Source organism: Lepidochelys kempii, chromosome 1, assembly GCF_965140265.1.
Source record: "Lepidochelys kempii isolate rLepKem1 chromosome 1, rLepKem1.hap2, whole genome shotgun sequence".
Classification (NCBI taxonomy): Eukaryota; Metazoa; Chordata; order Testudines; family Cheloniidae; genus Lepidochelys; species Lepidochelys kempii.
Genome location: NC_133256.1, coordinates 163,399,959 through 163,422,152, shown reverse-complemented (window position 1 = coordinate 163,422,152; position 22,194 = coordinate 163,399,959). Strand labels below are relative to the sequence as shown.

Below are 22,194 nucleotides of genomic sequence, written 5' to 3'. Positions count from 1 at the left end.
AGCAATATTCTTCGCTGGAACACAGCTATTTGGCCTTTTTGCCTCTAGAGGGGAGTACCATTGCTCATTCTGCTGTGGCTGCCTGATTAAACCTTCAAAAATTGTTAAAAATGGCCATAAAGGAAGATTTGGACCTTGTTTAATGAAGCAGAATGGTGAAGGGGAAAAACGAGGGGTAGACAAAAGCATCACGGAATTTTGCACCCCTTCTGTCTGTCAGTAGGTAGCCTCCCTCCTTATGTCCATTGGAATTGGGCTAATCATGCTTCTGTAGTCCTGGTGAATATCAGGTAAATAGGTGAGAACAAAGATCTTCTTCAGATTTCCTTTTGTCGCACTTCTGGGAGGGCTAGTGCCATCTGGCTACCAGAGTTCAGATAATCAGGTCTGATGACATGGTGGTTAAAATGCTGTCGGGCAATTTACTCTACCACTACTATAATCACCATCACCATTTTACAGTCTTCCTTAGGATTCTCTGTGCAGAAGGGTTAAAGAATATTTGTTTTAAATGGAGTACTAGATTTTATTTCTATGATACGCTGACTGTAGTTAGGCAATGGTGGTGGTGTGTTTTTACAGGTCTATAAAAACATTCTTTAACAGACAACATAGGGTCATAGAAGTTCGAGCTGGAGAAGACCTATTTGATCACTGGAGTCTACAACCCCTTGTGATATTGCCCCCCAGTGGAGGATGCACAGTATCAGATATTTGTACTAAGTTGATGATACAGCAAGAATGGTGTCCCTAGCCTCTGTTTGCCAGAAGCTGGGAATGGGCGATGGGATCGATCACTTGATGATTGCCTGTTCTATTCATTCCCTCTGGGGCACCTGGCACTGGCCACTGTCAGAAAACAGAATAGTGGGCTAGATGGACCTTTGGTCTGACCCAATAGGGCCATTCTTACATCTGAAGTTAGCCAGTAAGCTCAGAAGAAAAGAAGAGACAAAATAGGATTGTCTTAGCCAATCAGAGTGCACAGATGCTGTATAAGTATTGAGATATAATTATTTTCCCCTAATTATGCAGAGCCTTAGCATTTTTGGGCAAGCCTATGAAATAATTTTGTACTGCATCCACCTCCTTGAGACACAGTGGACAGGAGTCAGTTGTGATCTCACCACTATACTGTGCTGACGTAAAGACTGTGGTTAGATCTGGGATCCATTGTTGTTGTTGGGGATACATCCCAAACATAACTGACTCATTTTGCATTAAAGGGGTATGTGCACATGTGGAATAGTTAGGTCTCCACCAGATTCCTGTTGCAGAAGTAGAGCCCCGCTGCTTGTTCCATTCATCTATAGTGATTGGTTTATATCCATTTTTGTTTTCAAGGCTGCCTTTGCAAAAAAAGGGGGCAGGAACTTTCCTTTTGTAAATGAAATCAGGGATTCTCCTTTACAATTCTAGAATTCCCCAAGTTAGAGGGCCCTGCAGTCACTGGAGACCAAAGGCTTTCCAGAGGAACAGTTGTGCACTATCTCATTCCAGGCATCCAGTTTACCTAATCCTCTGTTTCTTTCTCAGGTATACGGTGTGTCTGAATATCTGTGCATTGACTGATACTCATTAACCAATCAGAGTGCAGGGATTTGCATAATTGCATGATTATTTCTTATTAAATATTGTGAATATGCAGATATCTCTCTCTCCTTTAATTGGGAATTATAAACTCTTTGCTCCACTAATTGCTTAAAAGAAAAACCCCAGTGAACCCCACTTGCCATTGACTTCAGTGGAACCATGATCAGACCTTTCCTCTTTGTTCCTGTTCCCCTAAAACCTTTCCTTCCCCATAGACCAACATGATTCATAATTAGTTTACATTTGGAGGATCTTAACCTCTTCCTCCAAATTCTGATCTGAAATAAAAGATATACTGTCTTTTGAGAAGAGCCTTGCTTAGGTTCCATATGGATGGGAAGGGGTGGCGATGGAGAGAATGAATGGAAAGAAAGGGATAAAATGTCTAACTATTATTTTTAACAATTTACTGTTCTGTCCATATTTACAGCCTGATCCTAGAGCCCATTGTAATTGATGGGCTTTTGTCCAGGACCTGTAAGCTCATCAGGGCAGAGACTGTCCTCTTACGTTTGTGTAGCACCCAGCACAATGATCATGATTGGTGCCTCTGGAAGTTACTGCAATACAAATAGTAGCAATAACAGCCATTTGGGGGTGGGGGAAGACTCTCTTTAATTTACACTGTGAATATTTAATTTTAAGTTTCAGAATAAAAGAGTAATAGCCCAAGGATGTTTCTTGTTAACCTGATGATAACCATATCTCTTTCCTCGGCTGATCTATGCCTTCAGTCTATTTATTTAACTGACAATAAGTTAATATACAATAATAACTGACAATAACTGTCTTACACCTTCAAGTTGTTCAAATGAACTCCAAGTTTTTTTAAAAGGACTGTTCCATAATCTCTCTTCAATATGATAAAGTATCTTTTTTAAAAAAATCAGGAAAATTTCAAGAAGTGCAGAGAAGGAGTTCAGCAACACACTTAAGTCTTATTTCAACAAGGTATTTAGATACTGGACTAACTTAAGCACATGTGTAGCTGCACTGGTGACTACTCATGCTTAAAGTTAGGAACCTGCTTACGTTCCTTGCTGAATGAGGGTTTTTGAGATAGACGTGTTCCATTTGTCAGTGGCAGCAGCACCTGCTTATCCAAGGCAGTTTATGGTTCCCGCAAGGAAGGAGCTCTTTTAGTTGGTTGAATTCATAATATTATTACAGCTGCAAGTGGAATTTAGACTTTTAGAAAAGTACCTTTTACAATCTCCGGCTTCCCTGAAAACTAGCTGTAGCCCTTTCATCTCACATTTTAGTTTGAAAAGGAACCCAAAGATTGTTTGTTTTTTATGTCGAGGAGAAAGTTCCTAATCTTTATGCACCTAAAAAAACCATTCTGCATTGGAAAAGTATTTTCCACTTATTCTGCTCTGATTGAAATCAGGTTTTTTCCCCAAATATTAAATGTTCAAAAGGAGACCAATTGTTGAAGTTCAAAGTGGCCTATTTAAAGTTCCCATTGGCGATCTGACAAGCTACTTGAAAAAATATTCCTTTTTGAGATTTTAAATGTTTCGTATAAAACTTTAGTGGTTGGAATAACACTTCAAACCGAGGTCATCAGCATATTTGAAGAGAAAATCTCTCCAGTCTTAAAAAAACAAAAACAAAAAACACTTAGGTAGGGTATTCGTATTTGCTGAGGCTGGCAACTCCGTAAGAAAACTAAACTCTGGTTACGAGACCTGTGTTGTACTGTATGTACTAGAAAATTTCTCTGAAAGCAGCCATTTATAAAGCAGATTGAAGCTTTTGGTTTTTGAACAACTCCCAGAGTTTCTAATATTTTGTCACTAGGCCAGCACATGATTTAATTGATTATTCTCACCGTTACCTTCTCATTTGATCAACAAAAGTTTAAAGAATCTCATTTAAAGAACTACAATATGCAATATCTTAAAGGACCATTGTCAAAGTGTTTAGGCCCCCAAAATGATCTACTTTAAAGTTACTATAGTCCTACAGGGTGCCCCCTTGGCCAGTCATATCTAATTTTTGTTTTTCAAATCTACCACTCCAGTAAATTTTTTTAAAACTGTTTATGTAGAACCCATGAGTGTGCTCTGCTGCTAATCAGCCAACAGAGGGAGCGCTAGCTAAAGCAGAGGTTCCCAAACTGTGGTTCATGGACTTCTTAATAGCGATCCATAGAAACTTGGCTGGTGACAGGGGGCTGAATTTTCCTTGTTTCCAGCTACTAATTTGCATTTAAAAAGCTAAAAATATAGTAAATACTCTCCTAGTATTAAGGTTACATGGAAGCAATTTCAATAGTTGCCACAAGGAAGTGATATGATTGAGAATAGGAGGAGAGGTGATTCACACTATGAAAAATATGAGAATACCTTGCCTAAAACAATACTCTCCTCAAAGTCAGGTCTAGGTATGTTGGTATCATGGATGATGCTGGTGAACAAATAAATAAATAAAAAGCCTTGATCATTCTAAACTCCATGAAAAATTTTGCAATAGCAAGTTCTTCTGTCAGAAAATGCCATTTTCTCAAAACTGAAACTTTCCATGGGAACAGGTCAATTTTGATACATTTTCATTCAGGAAAAAAATCAAACCCAAGCATTTTAATACATTGAAACCTTCCATTTTGACATTCGTGGCCCAGAATGTTTCAATTTTTTGTTTTTAAATGTATTATATTTGTATTCTATTATAAATGGAAAGACACCCCCCAAAGCCCTCCACTGACTTCAGTAGACTTTGGATCAGATCCCTAGATACTTGGATAGTCAGTTTTGAAAAGAAAAGTGAAGAAAATTAAAATAAAATCAAATAGACAGAACACTACTGGATAGAACGTACACTTTGAAAAGAATGACAGACTAAGGCTTTGTCTGCACTAGCACTTCTGTTGGTAAAACTTTTGTCGGGCAGGGGTGTGAAAAAGGCACCCCCCCTCACTGACGTAAGTTACACTGACAGAAGTGCCGGTGTGGACAATGCTATGTAGGTGGGAGATGTTCTCCTGCTGACATAGCTACTGCTGCTTATTGGGGGTGGTTTAATTATGCAGATGGGAAAGCTCTCTCACTGACATAGAGCGGCTGAATGGGAGACGTTACAGCAGGGCAGCTGCAGGGGTACATCTGTGCCATTGTAAGCTCTCTAGTGTAGACATAACCTAAAATGGAGCATCTTCTCAACAGAACCAACTCTAAACCAACTCAAATCTTGCAGTGTATGGCTATTTGAGAGAATACTTCTCACTGCTATTGTATTTATTGTATTCCCTATCACAGCAGTTAAGATCCACCTTGATGCTCTAGCCTCCCTGTCCCTGAAACCTGCTCCCTCTTAAGCTCACCAAAGTTTAGTTCACTCATCCTCAGGCTGCAGGCTTTTGTTTTAGCCAGGCTTTCATTCATTTGTTTTATTAATTGTTAGATTCAAGATGATGGAGTTGATGAACAAATAAGTAATAGGACTATGACTTTTTTTTATTGAGCCTCGCTTTAGAGGCAGCTCAAGCCTTTCGATTTTTCAAGTAAATAAAAGATGAAACATTTTCAATTTTGTGCTGTTGTATGTTGAGAGAATGATAAATTAAATGAACAGGTGTCTGTTATTGTTAGTGACGCATTAGCTGAAATATCATGGTTTGAATCTATTTCCAAATAGCCCTTACTAAATTCTGTCTCCTTTGTGTTTTCCAGGGTGTGCTGACTTACACCTCCTGGACATGTTGACACCTACTGAAAGGAAAAGGCAGGGATACATCCACGAACTGATCGTAACAGAAGAGAACTATGTAAATGACCTACAGTTAGTCACAGAGGTAAGAAGAATGGCCAAGGTTTACAAAAAGGAGAGCTGAAAAGTAAGCTCCTAAATCCACATTTAGGCACAGAAACAGTGGCTTGATTTTCAAAAGTGCTGACCACCCACCACTTCATACTCACCTGAGTGGGAACTGTTGGTTGCTCAGCACGTTTGAAGAGCGGGTCACTTATTTAGATGCGTAAACATGGATTTGGGAGCCTAACTGTAGTCCCCCATTTTTAAAAAATAGTGACTCGTAACTTAATCATGCGAAGTTGTAGGTTTTTGAATGAAATGAAAATTTGTCTGACTTGCTAGGAATGATCTGACTTGAGTTTTTAGTAGGCATGAGCAAGTGAGTCTCTTGTTACCAGCACTGAGACATCATCATTTAAACCTTCTGTTTTAGTACAGTCTTTTTACTCCTGATTCTAAAAGTTTATTTCTGATGTATAAGGTCTTAAGACTTAGAGGTTTAACTCATTGCGCACAGATTCTACAGCCACGTTGGCACTTAGTTATCTGCTTTTCTGTGCCTAAATTCAGTTTCTTAATAGTTATTATGTGCATCTTTCATGTAGAGAAAATGGAAGCCAGATAGATATCTAAGGTGAGCCTCTTAATTGAGGGAGAGCCCTTCTTTGCCAAAATGGTCAAGATACGCAAACCTGATATGTGGTTAGATAAATAAAATAAATCAGTGAATAGTTATTTATTCAGTTCTGTGACTGCAGCAAAAAATCTGGAAAAAAATAAGTTAATTTTTCTTGTCAAAATGAAAAACTGAAATAATTTTGTTCAGGTTTATTCAAATAGACATTTCATTTTGAAAAGAAATTAAATGTTTTTCTATTTCTGGGGTTTTTTTAGTTTTTTTTTTTCTTTTGGCTGAAACTATTCACGGAATTCAGTATGAATTCATGAATAGTTTTGGTGACTCCAAAAATTATTTTTCGGTGAACTTTCTGTTTGCCAGGAACAAATTTTTTTCCAGCCCTAATCAGTAATAAATTGGGCATCTGTAGAGTAGAGTCCAAAGTAGACTTCTGTGTAATTTATTACTGAGATATTTTGCAAGTGACCACTAGTATAAGAAAATGCCCAAGGTTAAAACAGAAATAAGCCATCTTGTTTAACATCACTAATGCAAGTTTAGATTATGCCTTGTGAAGTGATACACTGTTCACAAACATCTTATCCGGAAACATTATGGCGCTCTAAGGCCGACAATATGTTTGAAATCTGTTCTAATGAAGATTAAATGTTGTTGTATTAAGTATGCAGACCTCTACATGGAGATTATGAACAAGAAGCTTAGTCACTTTGAACAGATTTAACACTACACTTTCTAAATTGCTTCATTTTCCGCATCTGTAGATCTTCCAGAAACCACTGATGGAGTCTGAGCTGCTAACAGAAAAAGAGGTTGCTATGATTTTTGTTAATTGGAAGGAGCTGATTATGTGCAATATCAAACTACTGAAGTAAGTTGCTTTTCTATAAAATAATTGACCTTTCCCACCCCCTCTTAATTATTTCATTGTGTGAAAATCATATTTGCTACCAGTGAAAACAGCAGCAGGTTGCAAAAAATCAAAACATATAATATTATTGCTTTGAATTCTTTTTTGAGAAAATCAAGTAGTTTGTTCATATTTCATAGGTGAAAAAGTATCATTTTACTGCCTAAATAAATAAATCTGTTGTGCTGTGAAAATGGTCAAAGTTCGGTGCCAAAGAGGAAAAATTCCCCTGGAGCAAATTTGTGAAAAGAATTTCATTTTAGCCCACAAGGGAGACTTTCAGCTTCAGGCTCCAATTCAGCAAACACCTAAGCTTATACTTTACTTTAAGCACATGCTTAAGTGATGTGCTAAATAAAGATGTACTTAAGCACATGCTTAACTGCTTTGCAGAATTGAGACATCAACTATTTTCATCAAGAAAATCTGTGTTTGCTGGTAGACCTGGCCACATTTCACCCTCATTGATATTCATAAATACTCATGTAAATACTGGCAATAAAAATGGCAGTTTCATTTAAATCTAACATCCTTCTTATTTCTCACTTGGTCCACTGCTCAGAGTTTGCTGATGGTAGTGGGTGGTTATGCTCCAATTGTGCAAGACTCAAAACAACATGCTTTCATCAAAGTCACTCATGCAGGACTTCTCAGTGAAGGGTTTTCCTCGAGGATCTCTTGGCGACTATTCACTTCAGGATGATGAGTTTGTTTTGCATGCAGTATAATGTAATGCTAGTATATTTACATTACTCTCCTCCTAAGTGACAAACCTGGAAATCAATTTAAGTCCAGTGAATGTGCACTATTTTTATGTTGTCTGAAGCAACTTGCATTGCTTCTTGTGTACATACACCATATGCTGTACATGGACTAAAGTTTAGTCCAGATAAATATTAAAGTGACAATATATAAACTCTTGAAGTACTTAGTCTCAGAAGAAGCCTTTGGATGCAAAGACATATATCCCAAATTCAACTGTCCCACCTTTTATATGGTTGATACAAACTTTAGATTCATGGATATTAGGCCAGACTTTCTCCTTCTGCATATGTCTCCTTTTTGATACGCATCTAAGATGCTAAAATATTGTTGTCCAAGTCATTTAAAAATAGTGGTCTTTATTTAATATTTAAGCCATTTTTTGGCCAAATTCTTAACTGGTATAAATCAGCTTAGCTCTATGGACTTCAGTGGCTGTATGCCAGTTCACACCAGTAGAGGATCTGGCTTTATTTGTGGTTTCTTTCAGGCATTAAACTGTACCACTTTCCAGCATATTGGCTGATCTGATGAAGGAAAGAAAATGCTTTGAACAGAACTGTATGTTTTAGAGGGTGTGGTCTCATTGTAGGTTAACAAAACAAGGAAATTGCATTGCTTTTTTTTTAATATTAATTCTCAGTTGGATTTGCCTCAAGTTAATTTTGAACAGCAGTTTGGTGACCACAAGAAGGAAACCAGACTGGTGGTTGAAAGTCCAATATGATAGTATATTTTTACAATATGGAATAAATCCTGTGCTGGTCTTCTGCTGTTCTGTAACCCTCTTCATTTCAAAAATGAATTATCAGCTAGTTCATTTCAGGGGTCAGTGGCAATCCATTAATGGTCCAGTTACACACACAACATGCCTAGCATCTTTTGCTTTGTGTCTAGAGCACTGCGTGTTCGTAAAAAGATGTCTGGGGAGAGGATGCCAGTGAAAATGATTGGTGACATTCTGACAGCACAGCTACCACACATGCAACCTTACATCCGGTTCTGCAGCTGCCAGCTCAATGGGGCAGCACTAATCCAGCAGAAAACAGATGAAGTCCCAGAGTTCAAGGAGTTTGTTAAAGTAAGAGACAAAATAACCACTGTGAATTTCTTACCTCCAAACTGCAGCTAATCGTTTTGCTGCTTACAAAACAATGCTATGCCGTGGACAAGTGAAGAATCTTTAGGCCCGAATGTTCATCGAGGAGCCAGATTTGGTCAAAACATCATAGAAGATGAAGTTTTTATTATTAAAGTGTCAGTACTATTACAGTAGCACCAAGAGGCCATGCTGAAATCAAGGCCCCAATGTGCGAGGCGCTGTACAAATACATAGTAAGAAACTGCCATGACTGGGCAAGATGGACAAAGGGTGGGAGAAGAAAAAAAGGCAAAGAAAAATAGTGTTTTGCTCAAGGTCACACAGCAGCTCAGAGGCAGAACTCAGGCCTCTTGATTCAATCTAGTGCCCTGTCCATCAGATCATGCTGCCTCTGAAGTAGAAAAGGCTTATTACAGTGGGACATCCAGCCCATCTCCCTGCTTAAGGTAATATTGTTCCCACTTGAACTTTTCTAGTGTTTAGTCCAGTCTAGTTTTAAATGTTGAGAGATGGGGCTTCCACCACTTCCTTGGAAGAGTATTCTATAGCCTAAAGCAGCTCACGGTCAGGAAATGCATATGAATAGATGGCTAAGAGACAGCAGAAAGAAAAATGTAATAAGCGCTTGTCTACACTTGAAATGCTACAGTGGCACAGCCTGAGTGCTGCAGGTAATCCACCTCTCTGAGAGGCGGTAGCTAGCACTTTCTACACCGGGACTTAGGTTGGCTTAACTATGTCACTCAGGGGGGTGGATTTTTCACATCCCTGAGTGAAGTAGCTGGGTTGACCTGGCTTTTTAGTGTAGACTAGGCCACACGCTATCTATAAATGTTTGGAGAATGAAACTCCAAGTACTGCATGATGAATTATTATTCAGTGTGATACCTGGGGATCTGACTAAAAGTAATGGAGTTACATTAAAAAAAGAGGAAACATAGATTAAATACCAGGGGAAATGTCCTGACAGTGCAATGCATTGGGCTGCGCAGTAGTCTGCCGAGGGAAAAGGTAAAAGCCCCATTGCTTGAGTATTTTAAAAAGGGAATTGGCAAAGCACTAGAAAATGTTCTGTAGGGGACAAGGGTGCTTTGGAAGGGGCATGAAATGGATTATCTAGTAAATTGTTTCAATATATAATATCAGTGAAAAATGTTGTTAAATCTCTTTATTCACTGAGCTGTCAAACTTCTCAGGTTACTTGTGGAGGCAGTCTACATAATTTCCAGTGTGTATGGCACTTTTTTCTTTTGAAGAAAGAAATAGTGGAAATGTCTTTTTGTGGTCAACATGATGACATGGGAGATAATGTTGTGATGATTTCCATTCAAACCCATTAATAAATAATGTCGTCATTCATAAGCCCTGTCCCATAAGAAGGAAGCTTACTTCAATCAGAATGTTTATACAGTCTGAGAATATAGGTATCTCTAGGGATCATAAAGCTGTTCTTATCTCTGACCTATTTTACCCTATTTTGTAAAAATATGAGAAATTCTATTGCTCTGAATTTGTTTGTTATACTTCTTGTTCTGACTGAGAACAGGTTTATGTGACACATGCTATTCATTTATTGACTTACTGTTTTATCTTTTACCTTTTTTTAGGAACTTGTCTTCCACTGTCATAAACAAGCTGGCTAACAACATCTTACCTTTCATATTTCAGAGGTTAGCAATGGATCTTCGCTGTAAAGGAATGCCGCTGTCAAGTTTTCTGCTGAAGCCTATGCAAAGGGTAACAAGATACCCGCTAATAATTAAAAATGTACGTTTTTTTTTGCAAACATACTGGACTGTATTTAGTGTTGCTTGGCTTGTAGCTTATTTGTAGTTAAGTTTCCCTATGTATGTCCATTCTTGCTGTTCTCAAGATGCTAGACACATCTGGTATGATGGGGAATATGGGCCAAATTTGTATTTCAATTACACTGGGATAAATCATCAGTAACTCAGCTGACTGCAGTGGAGTTATTCTGTATTTACACTGGCATAATTGATGGAAGAGCGTAATTTATATGCCAAGGAACGGGAGGGTTTAGCAGCAAAAGCTGGGTGGTGAGTATACAGTAAAGGAGTGGGGAGGGACTGAGTTGTCTTACACTCTCTTACTAGCTGTTTTTCCTGCTGTACATGCCTTTCCCTCCCCCTGGGCTTGTGAGTTATTCATTTTGCACAGCCATTGAAGCCAGATTGGTGCAAGTTACATTACTGTACAACTTACATCCATTTTCTGTCCAACTTTCATCTGATGTCTAACTCACATCACCATTACTACTGAATTTGGCCCAAAACTTATCTAGGAGAGAAACATTATACCAGGCCTGAATTTGGCCTGAAAAGTCAGATTCCTTCAGCAGCCCTGAATCCTCCTCTGTATATGACCAGATGTAATGGGGTGGCACCCACCTCTCGTGAGCGCCCCGTTCTGGTCAGGTGTGCAGTCTTTCAGGTCTGGTGACCCTTGTCGGTGGTTTCTCAGTGATTCAGCCCTCCGGCTGAGTCTCTCACACTATCCGTATGAGAATTAGAACAGACCCCTTCTGGAGTATACAGTGCACCAGGGGCCTATCTCAGTACCCCTTAATTGGTGTCTCTCTAGCCCTCCCCAGGCTCAGTCTTTAAGTGCTCCCAGCCCTGGTATGGGCGTGCCCCCAGGGCTTCCTCCCTGGGGCACTACCTTCCTGTGGTGCTCCCCGGGCTCAGTCCTTACTCAGTCCCAGCAGCCAGCCAGGAGCTCCTTCTTAGCTCCCCTGGTCCCTGCCCACACTGAGCTGTTCTGCTGTTCTTTTAGCCGGCCAGGAACATGGTCCTCTCTTCTCCAGCTCCAGGCAGCAACTGACTGCTGCTCTGTGTTTTTCAGCTCCTTTTATATGGCCCTGCTGGGCCCTGATAGGCTGCTCCATGCAGCCTCTCTCATTGGCTGCTTCCCCACAACCACACTTGGATTTCTTGTCTGCTCTTCTCTAGGATGGGGCGTGGCAGGACCCTGAGGCCTCCAACAGGAGGCTTCGGAGCCTCATCCACCCTGTCACAACTGAACATACTGCTCTAGGGCCCTACCAAATTCATGGTCATGAAAAAATGTGTCACGGACCGTGAAATCTGGTCTCCCCTGTGAAATCTGGTCTTCGTGTACTTTTACTCTATACTAAACAGGTTTCACGGGAGAAATCAGCATTTCTCAAACTGGGGATCTCAACCCAAAAGAGGGTTTGGGGGGTTGCAAGGCTATGGTAGGGAGTTTGCAGTATTGCCACCTTTACCTCTACGCTGCCTTCAGAGCTGGGCAGCTGGAGAGCGGTGGATCTGGATGGACGCCCAGCTCGAAGGCAGCGCCACCGCCAGCAGCAGCGAGGGTGACAATACCAGACCAGGCCACCCTTACTTCTGCACTGCTGCTGGTGGCAGTGCAGCAGCCTTCAGAGCTGAGCTCTCAGCCAGCAGCCGCAGAGCTTCCTCCTGCCGGGGGAGGTTCCTGGAGGTGGGTCTGACCCGAACCCAGAAGAGTCCCTTGCAGGGTAAGAGGAAGTCCTGTCCTTCACCAGCCCAGCCAGGACCAGCAGTTGGAGCCCAGCATATGGTAGGAACCCTCAACCAGGGTGCCCAACGCCCTGCCCCTCCTCCATTCTGGGCCAAGTGCTTAAAGTGGCTTTGGGCTTGCAGTGGGGGGATGACCATGGAAAACCACCCTGCCATCCGTGGTGCCATGGGTGGTCACCTATGTCGCCCACTTGTAAGGTCGCTATTCCTGCTCGCCCCAAAAGTGAGGACCCCTCCATACCATGCCTCCCTCACTTCTGTGCTGCTGTTGGCAGCGATGCTGCCCTCAGTGTTGGGCGCCCAGCCAGCAGCCTTCATGAAAAATTTTGCTAAAAGACTTGTCTTATCAGCAATAGAACTGGCCACAATGGGATGATTTCTTTGTAAAAACAAAACAACAGTTTTTTCACTGAAATTTGAACTTTTGAGGAAAAAAATAACCAAAACATAAAAATTTGGAACATTTTGACCAGTGCTAAAAAAAAAAAAATAAATAAAATGTAGAGCTGACAAGATGGGTGGATTTACAGCCAAAGGTAACAAAAGAAACTACTAAGCTGTTTTACTTACCTGTAGATAATAGAAAACACTCCTGAAAATCACCCTGACCACAGTCACTTGAAGCATGCTCTGGAGAAAGCGGAAGAATTGTGTTCCCAAGTAAATGAAGGGGTGCGTGAGAAGGAAAATTCAGACAGGCTGGAATGGATCCAGGCTCACGTTCAACGTGAAGGCCTGTCTGAGGTAAACATTGTAACACATATTGAAGTACATAGCATGGTCGTGTTTCATGTTTACTCACCAACCAAGACAAAACAATGATTTGAACATGCCATTGCATCCAAAGATGAAAAGAATATTGTCATCACTTAATCTTTCATATCTTTTTTTTTTTTTTGCCCTCCATGGGGCATCTCTTACATTCATGCAAACTATCCATTTCACTATTGATCTTTTGTTTTCTTCTATTTGGCAAGCAATGCTTTTGTTTCCTGTATTTGGAATGGTGCCAGATTTAAATATTGCCATTTTGTTCAACTGTAATTTCAATTTATATAGTACTTTACAATAGTAATATTGCTATCTTGCATATACAGTATATACATCCTTCCATTATGAAAGACTACTACACTATTCTGTATTGCTTTATAAATGGAGCTGGTTGAAAAAGAGCAAGCATCTTTTGTGATAAAACTTCATCTAAACTTTGAAAATTCAAAAAATGTTGACCAAATCTATTTATAAACTTTACAGATAGAAATCACTTTGTCTTGTCCCTCACCAACTGGTACGTTACAGGTGTCATGCTAAAGTCTCTTCAATGATGTCATGATAAAACATTTTGGTTTTATAGGTCCTATAAAAATAACTTTTTTTAAAGTTCTGGTTGTGGCACCCCTATTCCTGGTCAGGGTAGAAGAGGCAGAGAGAATATTGCTTGATTTTCAAACCCCACAGTTTGCCATCCTGGCAATTTGAAAAATCATCTTCTGTTTTATGAACTAAAAAGATGCATTTCAGCTCATTGAGGAACAATAAATGGGGAGCTGCATGATGCTGTTTTTCTGCCATCACAGTGGAAAGACCCACAGGCCAGTTTAAGAAAAGTGGTGCAGTTGGTCACAGTTTTAATAAGCAGAACTATTGCCCAACAGCAAGTGAAAGTAGGGAAGAAGGGGTGTCCTTCTGCTCCCCTAACCCCACGGTCCCGCCCTGGCACACCCAAAAGACTAGCTAGCCAGTTTCTGACAAATATCAAGGTGAGAGCACCCCACCTTCTGTGCTGAGAGATTGGGCCCTCCCACAGTCATGCCTTCATCACTTCCTAAAGATTGGCTTGTTTCTAATCTGAGGAAGGAGTCACTATACGTAACATCTGACCCCTTAGGGTGGGGTGGACCATGAGACACCAGAATGCCAACAAGTGCAAATAGGCCTAACAGTTACACATTACCAAAAGGAAAAACTGAAACTTAACTACTACTTCTAGTGATTGCTCATATTGATTCCAGTTAGGTGTGCGCACGCCGTGTGCACAGTCATCGGAAAGATTTCCCTTAGCAGCTCCCATCGGGTTGGCTGTGGAGCCCCCTGGAGTGGTGCCTGCATGGTGCCCAATATATGACCCTGCTGACCCAACCCCCCATCAATTCCTTCTTACTGTCCATGATGGCTGTTGGAACAGAGTTCACTTGCTCAGCAAGGACTTTCCTTAGCATTTCTCCCTAGTTAGTTGTTCTAGTTACCCATTTTAGTTTACATAGTAGATAGTAAGGTTTGGGAGCAGGATCTTTCCCCAATCCCTAACCACTCCTCGGGCTCATTAGTGACCCCCACGACTCTTGCTTAAAGTGTCTGGGGGAGGCGCACCAGACTGAGAGGTGCAAAATTTGCAGGGCTTTTTGTCCGAGAACTAAAAAGGAGTGAGATTTCCGCCTCAAGCAACTTCTCATGGAGTCTGCTCTGCTGCGGACCGCCAGGACTCAGCACTGAGCACGTCCGTACAGACTGCTCTGGCATCGGTAGGTGACACGGTGCCAAGGAAGGACTCTAGTACAAGAGACCCTCAGCACCTGTGCTCCCCGGCACTACAGCCAGGAGCAGCAGCCCAGCACTGCTTGACTTCACTAGTACCCCACAAGTGGCATAGGAAGACCGAAAGGGGGTTCTCACTGGCTCCAAAAGCCACAGGACCGTCAGGGTATGCACAGGCACACCGCAGAACAGACTCGGGGCCAAAATAACAAGAGTCGGTGCCATTGACTTCGGTGCCGCAGAAGGGACCGTTGGGTCTGGCACGCAGCGACTCTTCGCAAGGGCAGTGTCAGGCAGAGGAGTTAGAGCCACCTGCCACCCTGGACACTTTTGAAGCCACCAGACACTTAATTGAAATGACGGCTTCACAGCCCCCGGTTCTGAGGGACAAGCCTGCAGTTCCAATATGTCCAGTATCGTCTAGAGGCAAGCCAGCTATGATGCAGCGATCACAGTCCCCAGCTCAGCACCATCTGCGGCACCACTTCCAGTCGCTATTACTGCGGTACCGCTCCCCGGCACCGAGCTCCGTAAGAGCATCTCCGGCACCGGTGCGACACTCCCCCTCTCCACCACTGAGGGTGGACCCGCACCGATCCCTGGCTCCGAGAGCAGCCGGCATCGACCCATGGCACCATTCCCTCAGGCTCAGGCTGCTGCCAAGGTGAATCCAGCACAAGACCAGCTGCAGGGTCAGGCTACATCCACCTCGACTGTAGCTGCCACAGGGGCAGGCACTGACCAAGAGGAGGTCAGGGAGCTGGAGGGACAGGAGGACCTGGTACCACCTCTGATCACCTTGTTTTCATCCCTTGATGAGACTGTGGCAGGGGCTTCAGCTTCAGGCCCTTGACCACAGGGTGCATCAGGACCTTCTGAGGCGGATTGCCCGCAACACGGGGTTGCAAGCGGAGGAAGAGGTCAAGGCCGAGGACCGCATGATAGACATTCTTACTCTTGAAGATCCATCGCTGGTAGCTCTGCCATTAATCAAGACAATTCAGAACAACATCAAGACTCTGTGGCAGACCCCAGCCTCAGTTCCACTGACCACCAGGGGTGTGGAACACAAATACTTCGTTTCTTCCAAGGGCTACGAATATCTGTTCTCACACCTGCAGCCATGCTCTATGGTCGTTTCAGCAGTTAATGAGAAAGAGTGGTAGGGACAGCAAGGGCTGGCCCCCAAATATAAGGAGGCAAAAAGGATGGATCTTTTCGATAGGAAGGTCTATGCCACTGGGGTCCTTCAGCAGAGGATAGCTAGCCAGCAAGCTATCCTCAACAGATATAACTTCAACTCATGGGCCTCCATGCTGAAGTTTAAAGAGCTGATCCCTGCGGACTCTAGGGCCAAATTCTCTGCCATTTTCAAGGAAGGGAAGGTGGTGGTGCAGACCTCGCTGCAGGCGTCCCTAGACTCTGTGGACTTGGCCACCCATACCCTTTCCTCAGGTATAGCCATGAGGAGGACCTCACGGCTTCAGGGATCCAGGCTTACCCCCAGAGGCGGAGCAAACCCTGCAGGACCTTCCCTTTGAGGGCATGGGGCTGTCCTCCAAGCAGACTCACTCCAAGCTGCACAGCTTGAAAGACTCCAGGGTGTGAGTCCATGAAGTCGTTGGGAATGCACACGCTGGCAACCCAACGTAAGCACTTCAAGCCCCAACCGCAACAACAGTGCCCACATTCTCCTCAGCCGAGGCAGGATTTCTATAGATGAAGGGGCAGGAATGGCAGGTGCAAGCCTTCTGAGCCCGCTTCATGGGAGGGCCAAGGCCAGTCCAAACCTTAGAGCCAAAAGGCTCTAAACAGGCCTTTTGAAGGTGTGACTGAGGACAGCACACCTGTCTCTCCACTGGATCCTTGCCCGTTTTCTGACCCATCTGTCCCACTTCTACTGTGTTTGGTCCCAAATAACATCAGACCACTGGGTTCTTCACATGGTAGAAGTGGGATATTCTCTCCAATTCCATCCTTCTTCAGGGACCGTTCTTACGAGCAACTTCTTATCCAGGAGGTGCAGTCGCTCCTCGCTATAGGGACAGTGGAGGTTCCTGGGGAGCTAAGGGGTAAGGGATTCTACTCCCCCTATTTCCTAATCCCCAAAGCAAAAGGGGGGTCTAGACCCATTTTAGACCTGCAAGAGTTCAACCAGTTCATGGTAAAGTTGAAGTTCAGCATGGTCTCCCTGAGCTCTATTATCCCGTCCTTGGATCCAGAAGACTGGTACGCTGCAGTTGACATGAAAGACGCATACTTTCACATAGCCATTTGGCCTGCGCACAGACGATTTCTGCAGTTTGTAGTCGACCACAAACACTGTCAGTTCACAGTCCTCCCATTTGGTCTGTCGACAGCCCCCCAAGTGTTCACCAAGTGCATGTCAGTCATAGCAGCCTTCTTCTGGAGGAGGCAGGTGCAGGTATACCCATACCTAGACGACTGGCTGCTCAGGGGGCATACCAGGGAGCAAGTGGAATCTCAGGTCTGCTTAGTCAGATCCACTTTCAACAGACTGGGACGACTCTTCAACGTGAACAAGTCAACCTTATCACTGGCCCAAATAATAGAGTTTATTGGAGCGGTGCTGGACTCGGTGCAGGCAAGGGTGTTCCTGCCAGAGACCCAATTCCAGGCCATGACAGACATTATCCAAAGCTTCAGGCGGTACCCAACTGCCGCCGCAAGGGGATGCCGGAGTCTCTTTGGTCACATGGCAGCCTGCACTTCCGTAGTCCGGCATGCCAGAGGCTCAGGCCCCTTCAAGCGTGACTCACCTCGGTATACCGCCCGGGATGTGACATGCTGGTCTCGGTAGTGATGGTGCCAGGACACATATTCGAGTCCCTACACTGGTGGCTCAACCCTCAGATGGTATGTGAAGGTGTCCCCATCAACAGCCCTCCTTGTCCCTAATAATGGATGTGTCGGCTCTGGGTTGGGGGGCACCTCTGGGAGATCTCTGAACACGGCCTGTGGTCGCAGGATGAGCTCTCCCTCCATATCAATATCAGGGAGCTCAGAGCAGTGCGACTGGCATGCCAAACTTTCCAGTCCCAGGTGCAAGGCCAGTGTGTAGCAGCGATGACAGACAACACCACTGCTATGTTTTACATCAACAAACAGAGTGGAGCCCGTTCCTCCCCGCTATGTCGGGAAGCCCTCCAGCTACGGGAGTTCTGCATAGCCTACTCCACTCACCTGGAGGCGTCCTATCTCCTAGGAGTGCAGAACAAACTAGCAGACCACCTCAGCAGATCGTTCTGCAACCATGAGTGGTCCATCCATCCGGATGTCCTTCATTATCTCTTCCAAAGGTGGGGGTTTCCCCTGTTCAATCTCTTTGCCACCCGGAGCAATAGAAAGTGCCCAATGTTCTGTTCCTTCCAGAAACACAGCCAGGGTGGAATCACGGACACATTTCTGCTACCTTGGGGAGACTGACTCATGTATAGCTTCCCACCGGTCCCACTCGTGCACAAGGTGCTGCTCAAGATCTGTAGAAACAAAGCGCAGGTAATTCTGCTGGCCCTAGCATGGCCCTGTCAACACTGGTACACCACGCTTCTGGAGCTGTCAGTGGACACCCCAATCTTGTTACCACTCTACCCCAATCTGATCACTCAGGACCACGGTCGCCTTCACCACCCCGACCTCCAGTCCTTCCATCTCATGGCCCAGAAGCTTCATGGTTAAACCCCATGGAGCTCCTGTGCTCAGAGCCAGTAAGGGAGGTTCTACTTAGTAGCAGGAAACCATCCACCAGGGCCACTTATCTAGCCAAGTGGAAGAGGTTCACTTGCTGGTGAGCCCAGCAACATACACCTCCACTCCAGGTGTCTATACCACTCCTCCTGGAGGATCTTCTGCACCTCAACCAACAAGGCCTGGCAACGTCATCCATCAAAGTACACCTTGCTGCCATCTTGGCCTTCCATCCAGGAGTGTCTAGGTGTTCTCTATTCACTAATCCGATGGTAGGACATTTCCTAAGGGTCTGGAACAGCTACATCCACAGGTTAGACAGCCTGTTCCTGCGTGGGACCTTAACCTAGTCCTCTCCAGACTAATGGGGCCCCCGTTCGAACCATTGGTGACTTGCTCCCTTCTCAATCTGTCGTGGAAGGTAGCCTTCCTGGTGGCCATCACATCAGCTAGGAGGGTGTCGGAGTTAAAGGCCCTTACTTCTGATCCTCCATACACGGTCTTCCACAAGGACAAGGTGCAACTAAGACTTCATCCAGTGTTTCTTCCTAAGGTAGTGTCAAAATTCCATACTAGGCAAGACATTTTTCTACACATCTTTTATCCTAAGCCTCACACCAGTACCCAAGAGCAGAGGCTACACTCATTGGATGTTCGGCAGGCGCTAGCATTCTACATTGAGCGCACAAAGCCATTCAGGAAGTCGAACCAACTATTCGTGGTGGTGGCGGCAGACCGGATGAAAGGTCCCCCAGTCTCATGTCAAAGAATATCTTCCTGGATTACAGCCTACATCCGCACTTGTTACGAGCTTACCAAGGTCCCAGCTCTGGCTATTAAGGCACATTCCACAAGGGCACAAGCCTCAGCAGCAGTGTTCCTGGCCCAGGTCCTGATACGAGAAATCTGCAGGGCAGCAACTTGGTCCTCAGTGCATACATTCACCTCGCATTATGCCATCGTCCAGCATGCCAGAGATGATGCAGCTTTTGGAAGAGTGGTGCTCCAATCAGCTATTCCTTAACTCAAACCTCACCTCCGGGGTGGAACTTGGGAGTCACCTAACTGGAATCAATATGAGCCATCACTCAAAGAATAAAAAATGGTTACTCACCTTCTCATAACTGTTGTTCTTTGAGATGTGTTGCTCATGTCCATTCCAAACCCACCCGCCTTTCCCTCTGTCGGATTAACCAGAAAGAAGGAACTGAAGGGGGGTCGGGTCAGCAGGGTCATATATTGAGTGCCATGAAGGCGCCACTCCAGGAGGCTACATAGCTGACCCAACAGGAGCTGCTAAGGGAAAACTTTCCAATGACCGTGCACACAGCATGCACACACCTAATCTGCATGGATGTGAGCCACACATCTTGAAGAACAACAGTTATGAGAAGGTGAGTAACAGTTTTTTATAAGAGCTAGTGGATAATGTGCAATTAATCCAAACTCCTCTCCATAGCCACTGACTAGCAGATAACCTGCTAAACCAAGCATCATGGACACAAAAAGAAGAAGCACCGTGGTTATCCAGAAGCCCGAGTATGAATTAGACAGCGAAATCCAAACACAGGAGCAAGACCATATGCCAGCTGCCCCCCTCCCGCAACACACACACATGCTAAATCTTACAGCTGCTGTGGTGATGGATCAGCCAATAGGGAGGTCCATTGACTCCATCTGCGTTACAACCACCAATCAGGAAAGAGCCATCAGCTTTGTTCCCTCCCCCACATAGATACCAGTATGCAGCAGGAAAGATAAAAAAGAGGCCCAAGTGCTTTTGTCTTCCTTGCCCTCATGATGTGCTGGCCTGGTCAGACTGAAGAGCCCCAGATCAACAGAAGAGCGGCCATACTAGGTCAGACCAAAGGTCTATCTAGCCCAGTATCCTGTCTGCCGAAAGTGGCCAATGCCAGGTGCCCCAGAGGGCATAAACAGAACAGGTAATTATCAAGTGATCCATCCCCTGTTGCCCATTCCCAGCTTCTGGCAAACAGAGGCTAGGGACACCATCCCTGCCCATCCTGGCTAATAGCCATTGATGGACCTATCCTCAAATTAATAGTTATTTTTCTATCATCTTTCTATGCCTTGTGCTGCTCGTACTGTGAGACTGAGACATTACCCATCATCCCTGTGAAATGAAGTGAAGCAAATGTCAGAACTCAAACCTGTATTTGATCTCTTCCAGGGAAGCCTCAATGGTTTGATCTTGTACATTGCATTGTTCTTCTTCTTCTTTTCTCAGCAACTCGTCTTTAATTCTGTTACAAACTGCTTGGGACCACGCAAGTTTCTGCACAGTGGGAAACTCTACAAAGCCAAGAGCAACAAGGAACTGTATGGTTTTCTGTTCAATGATTTCCTCCTGCTAACTCAGATCATAAAGCCTCTTGGTTCCTCTGGTACAGACAAGGTCTTCAGCCCCAAATCGAATCTGCAGTATAAAATGTATAAAACTGTAAGTATTGCTTTTATGGCAGCCAAGCTGTTGGTGTTTTAACAGTTCAGGAAGGTGGTGGTTCCCCACTTGGAAGTGTGGACAATGGCACTGTCTGGTGCTGTATAAGAAAGAAAGAGGCTGTCAAGTACACTTGGGACTCCAGTCCTGTGGTGCTGGTGCTGGACAGGCTGTAAGCTTGATCTGTATGAAAGAAGGCACTTTTGAGCACCCTATTAGCTGACTTCAAGTATTCCAGCTACAGAAAGAGGGAAGTGATGCAGAGGGCAGTGTGCTGCTTGCAGGAAGGGAGAACTTTGAAAGAACTCTGTGACTCAAGTAGAAGCATTCACAGGATCTGTCTGTCTGTCACTTGTCTTTGGCAAGAGAAAGGGTGAATGAGACACAAGCCCTTTGAAGAAGGGAGTTTAAAAAGCGGGGGGTGAGAAGGGATATTCTGGGCACAAACAAAAACAGTCTGTATTGTGTTGAGCATTCCACTGTGTTCAGATATAGTGCTGTATTACTCTAGCTTTGCCTAATATTTCACAGCCCATTTTTCTAAATGAGGTACTAGTAAAATTACCCACAGACCCTTCTGGAGATGAGCCCATCTTCCACATCTCCCACATCGATAGAGTCTACACACTTCGTGCGGAAAGCATAAATGAAAGGTAAGTCACTGCAGCCTCCTCACGGCTGACTGTAAAGATTTTGATGTATATGTTCATGTGTATGTACACACAACAATCACCATGAAAATCTTCATACACGTCTTTGCAAGTAGGTCACATTACTCAGGTGTCTGTAATATTCCCTGCACTTAGTATGGTGAATGCTGCGGTAATTATAATGACTTGAAAATGGGACTCAAATAAAAAAGTGATGTACCCTTCTCTAACGTGACCCAGACCACTGGGGAAATGGTTAACAAAGGGAAAACTCAATCTGACATCATTCCGCTTCCGAGTTAACCGATGAAGTGAGACAAGTGAGGGCGGTTCCACCTCTCCTGATACTTTTTGCTTTAGTCAGTCTGTCTCTGCAAACCTAAGAAGACACCATTGCGCCAGGTCACACTTGGAATGTTTTCTGTAAAAACATAAGGACTCGAAAAGTAACTTTTGTGAAAAAGTGAAAGCCTCAGTCCTGCAGAAGCTGATGAGGCAATAAGACAAGAGGTGGTGTGGTGTGGTGCTGAGTACAGGC

The 22,194-nt window shown here is 44.0% G+C and overlaps 1 protein-coding gene across 9 annotated transcripts in view; it reads left to right on the top strand.

Annotated features, from left to right (window-relative positions):
* ITSN1 (intersectin 1) overlaps nucleotides 1–22,194 on the top strand; it is a 222,769-nt gene that overhangs the window by 194,587 nt on the left and 5,988 nt on the right. For all 9 annotated transcript variants that reach the window (XM_073361581.1, XM_073361573.1, XM_073361520.1 and 6 more), the window contains 7 exons: nucleotides 5,268–5,389; nucleotides 6,751–6,857; nucleotides 8,556–8,739; nucleotides 10,429–10,527; nucleotides 12,879–13,046; nucleotides 20,794–21,006; nucleotides 21,538–21,659. In XM_073361581.1, the coding sequence (XP_073217682.1) occupies nucleotides 5,268–5,389; nucleotides 6,751–6,857; nucleotides 8,556–8,739; nucleotides 10,429–10,527; nucleotides 12,879–13,046; nucleotides 20,794–21,006; nucleotides 21,538–21,659 (1,015 nt within the window). The remainder of the gene's footprint in view (nucleotides 1–5,267; nucleotides 5,390–6,750; nucleotides 6,858–8,555; nucleotides 8,740–10,428; nucleotides 10,528–12,878; nucleotides 13,047–20,793; nucleotides 21,007–21,537; nucleotides 21,660–22,194) is intronic.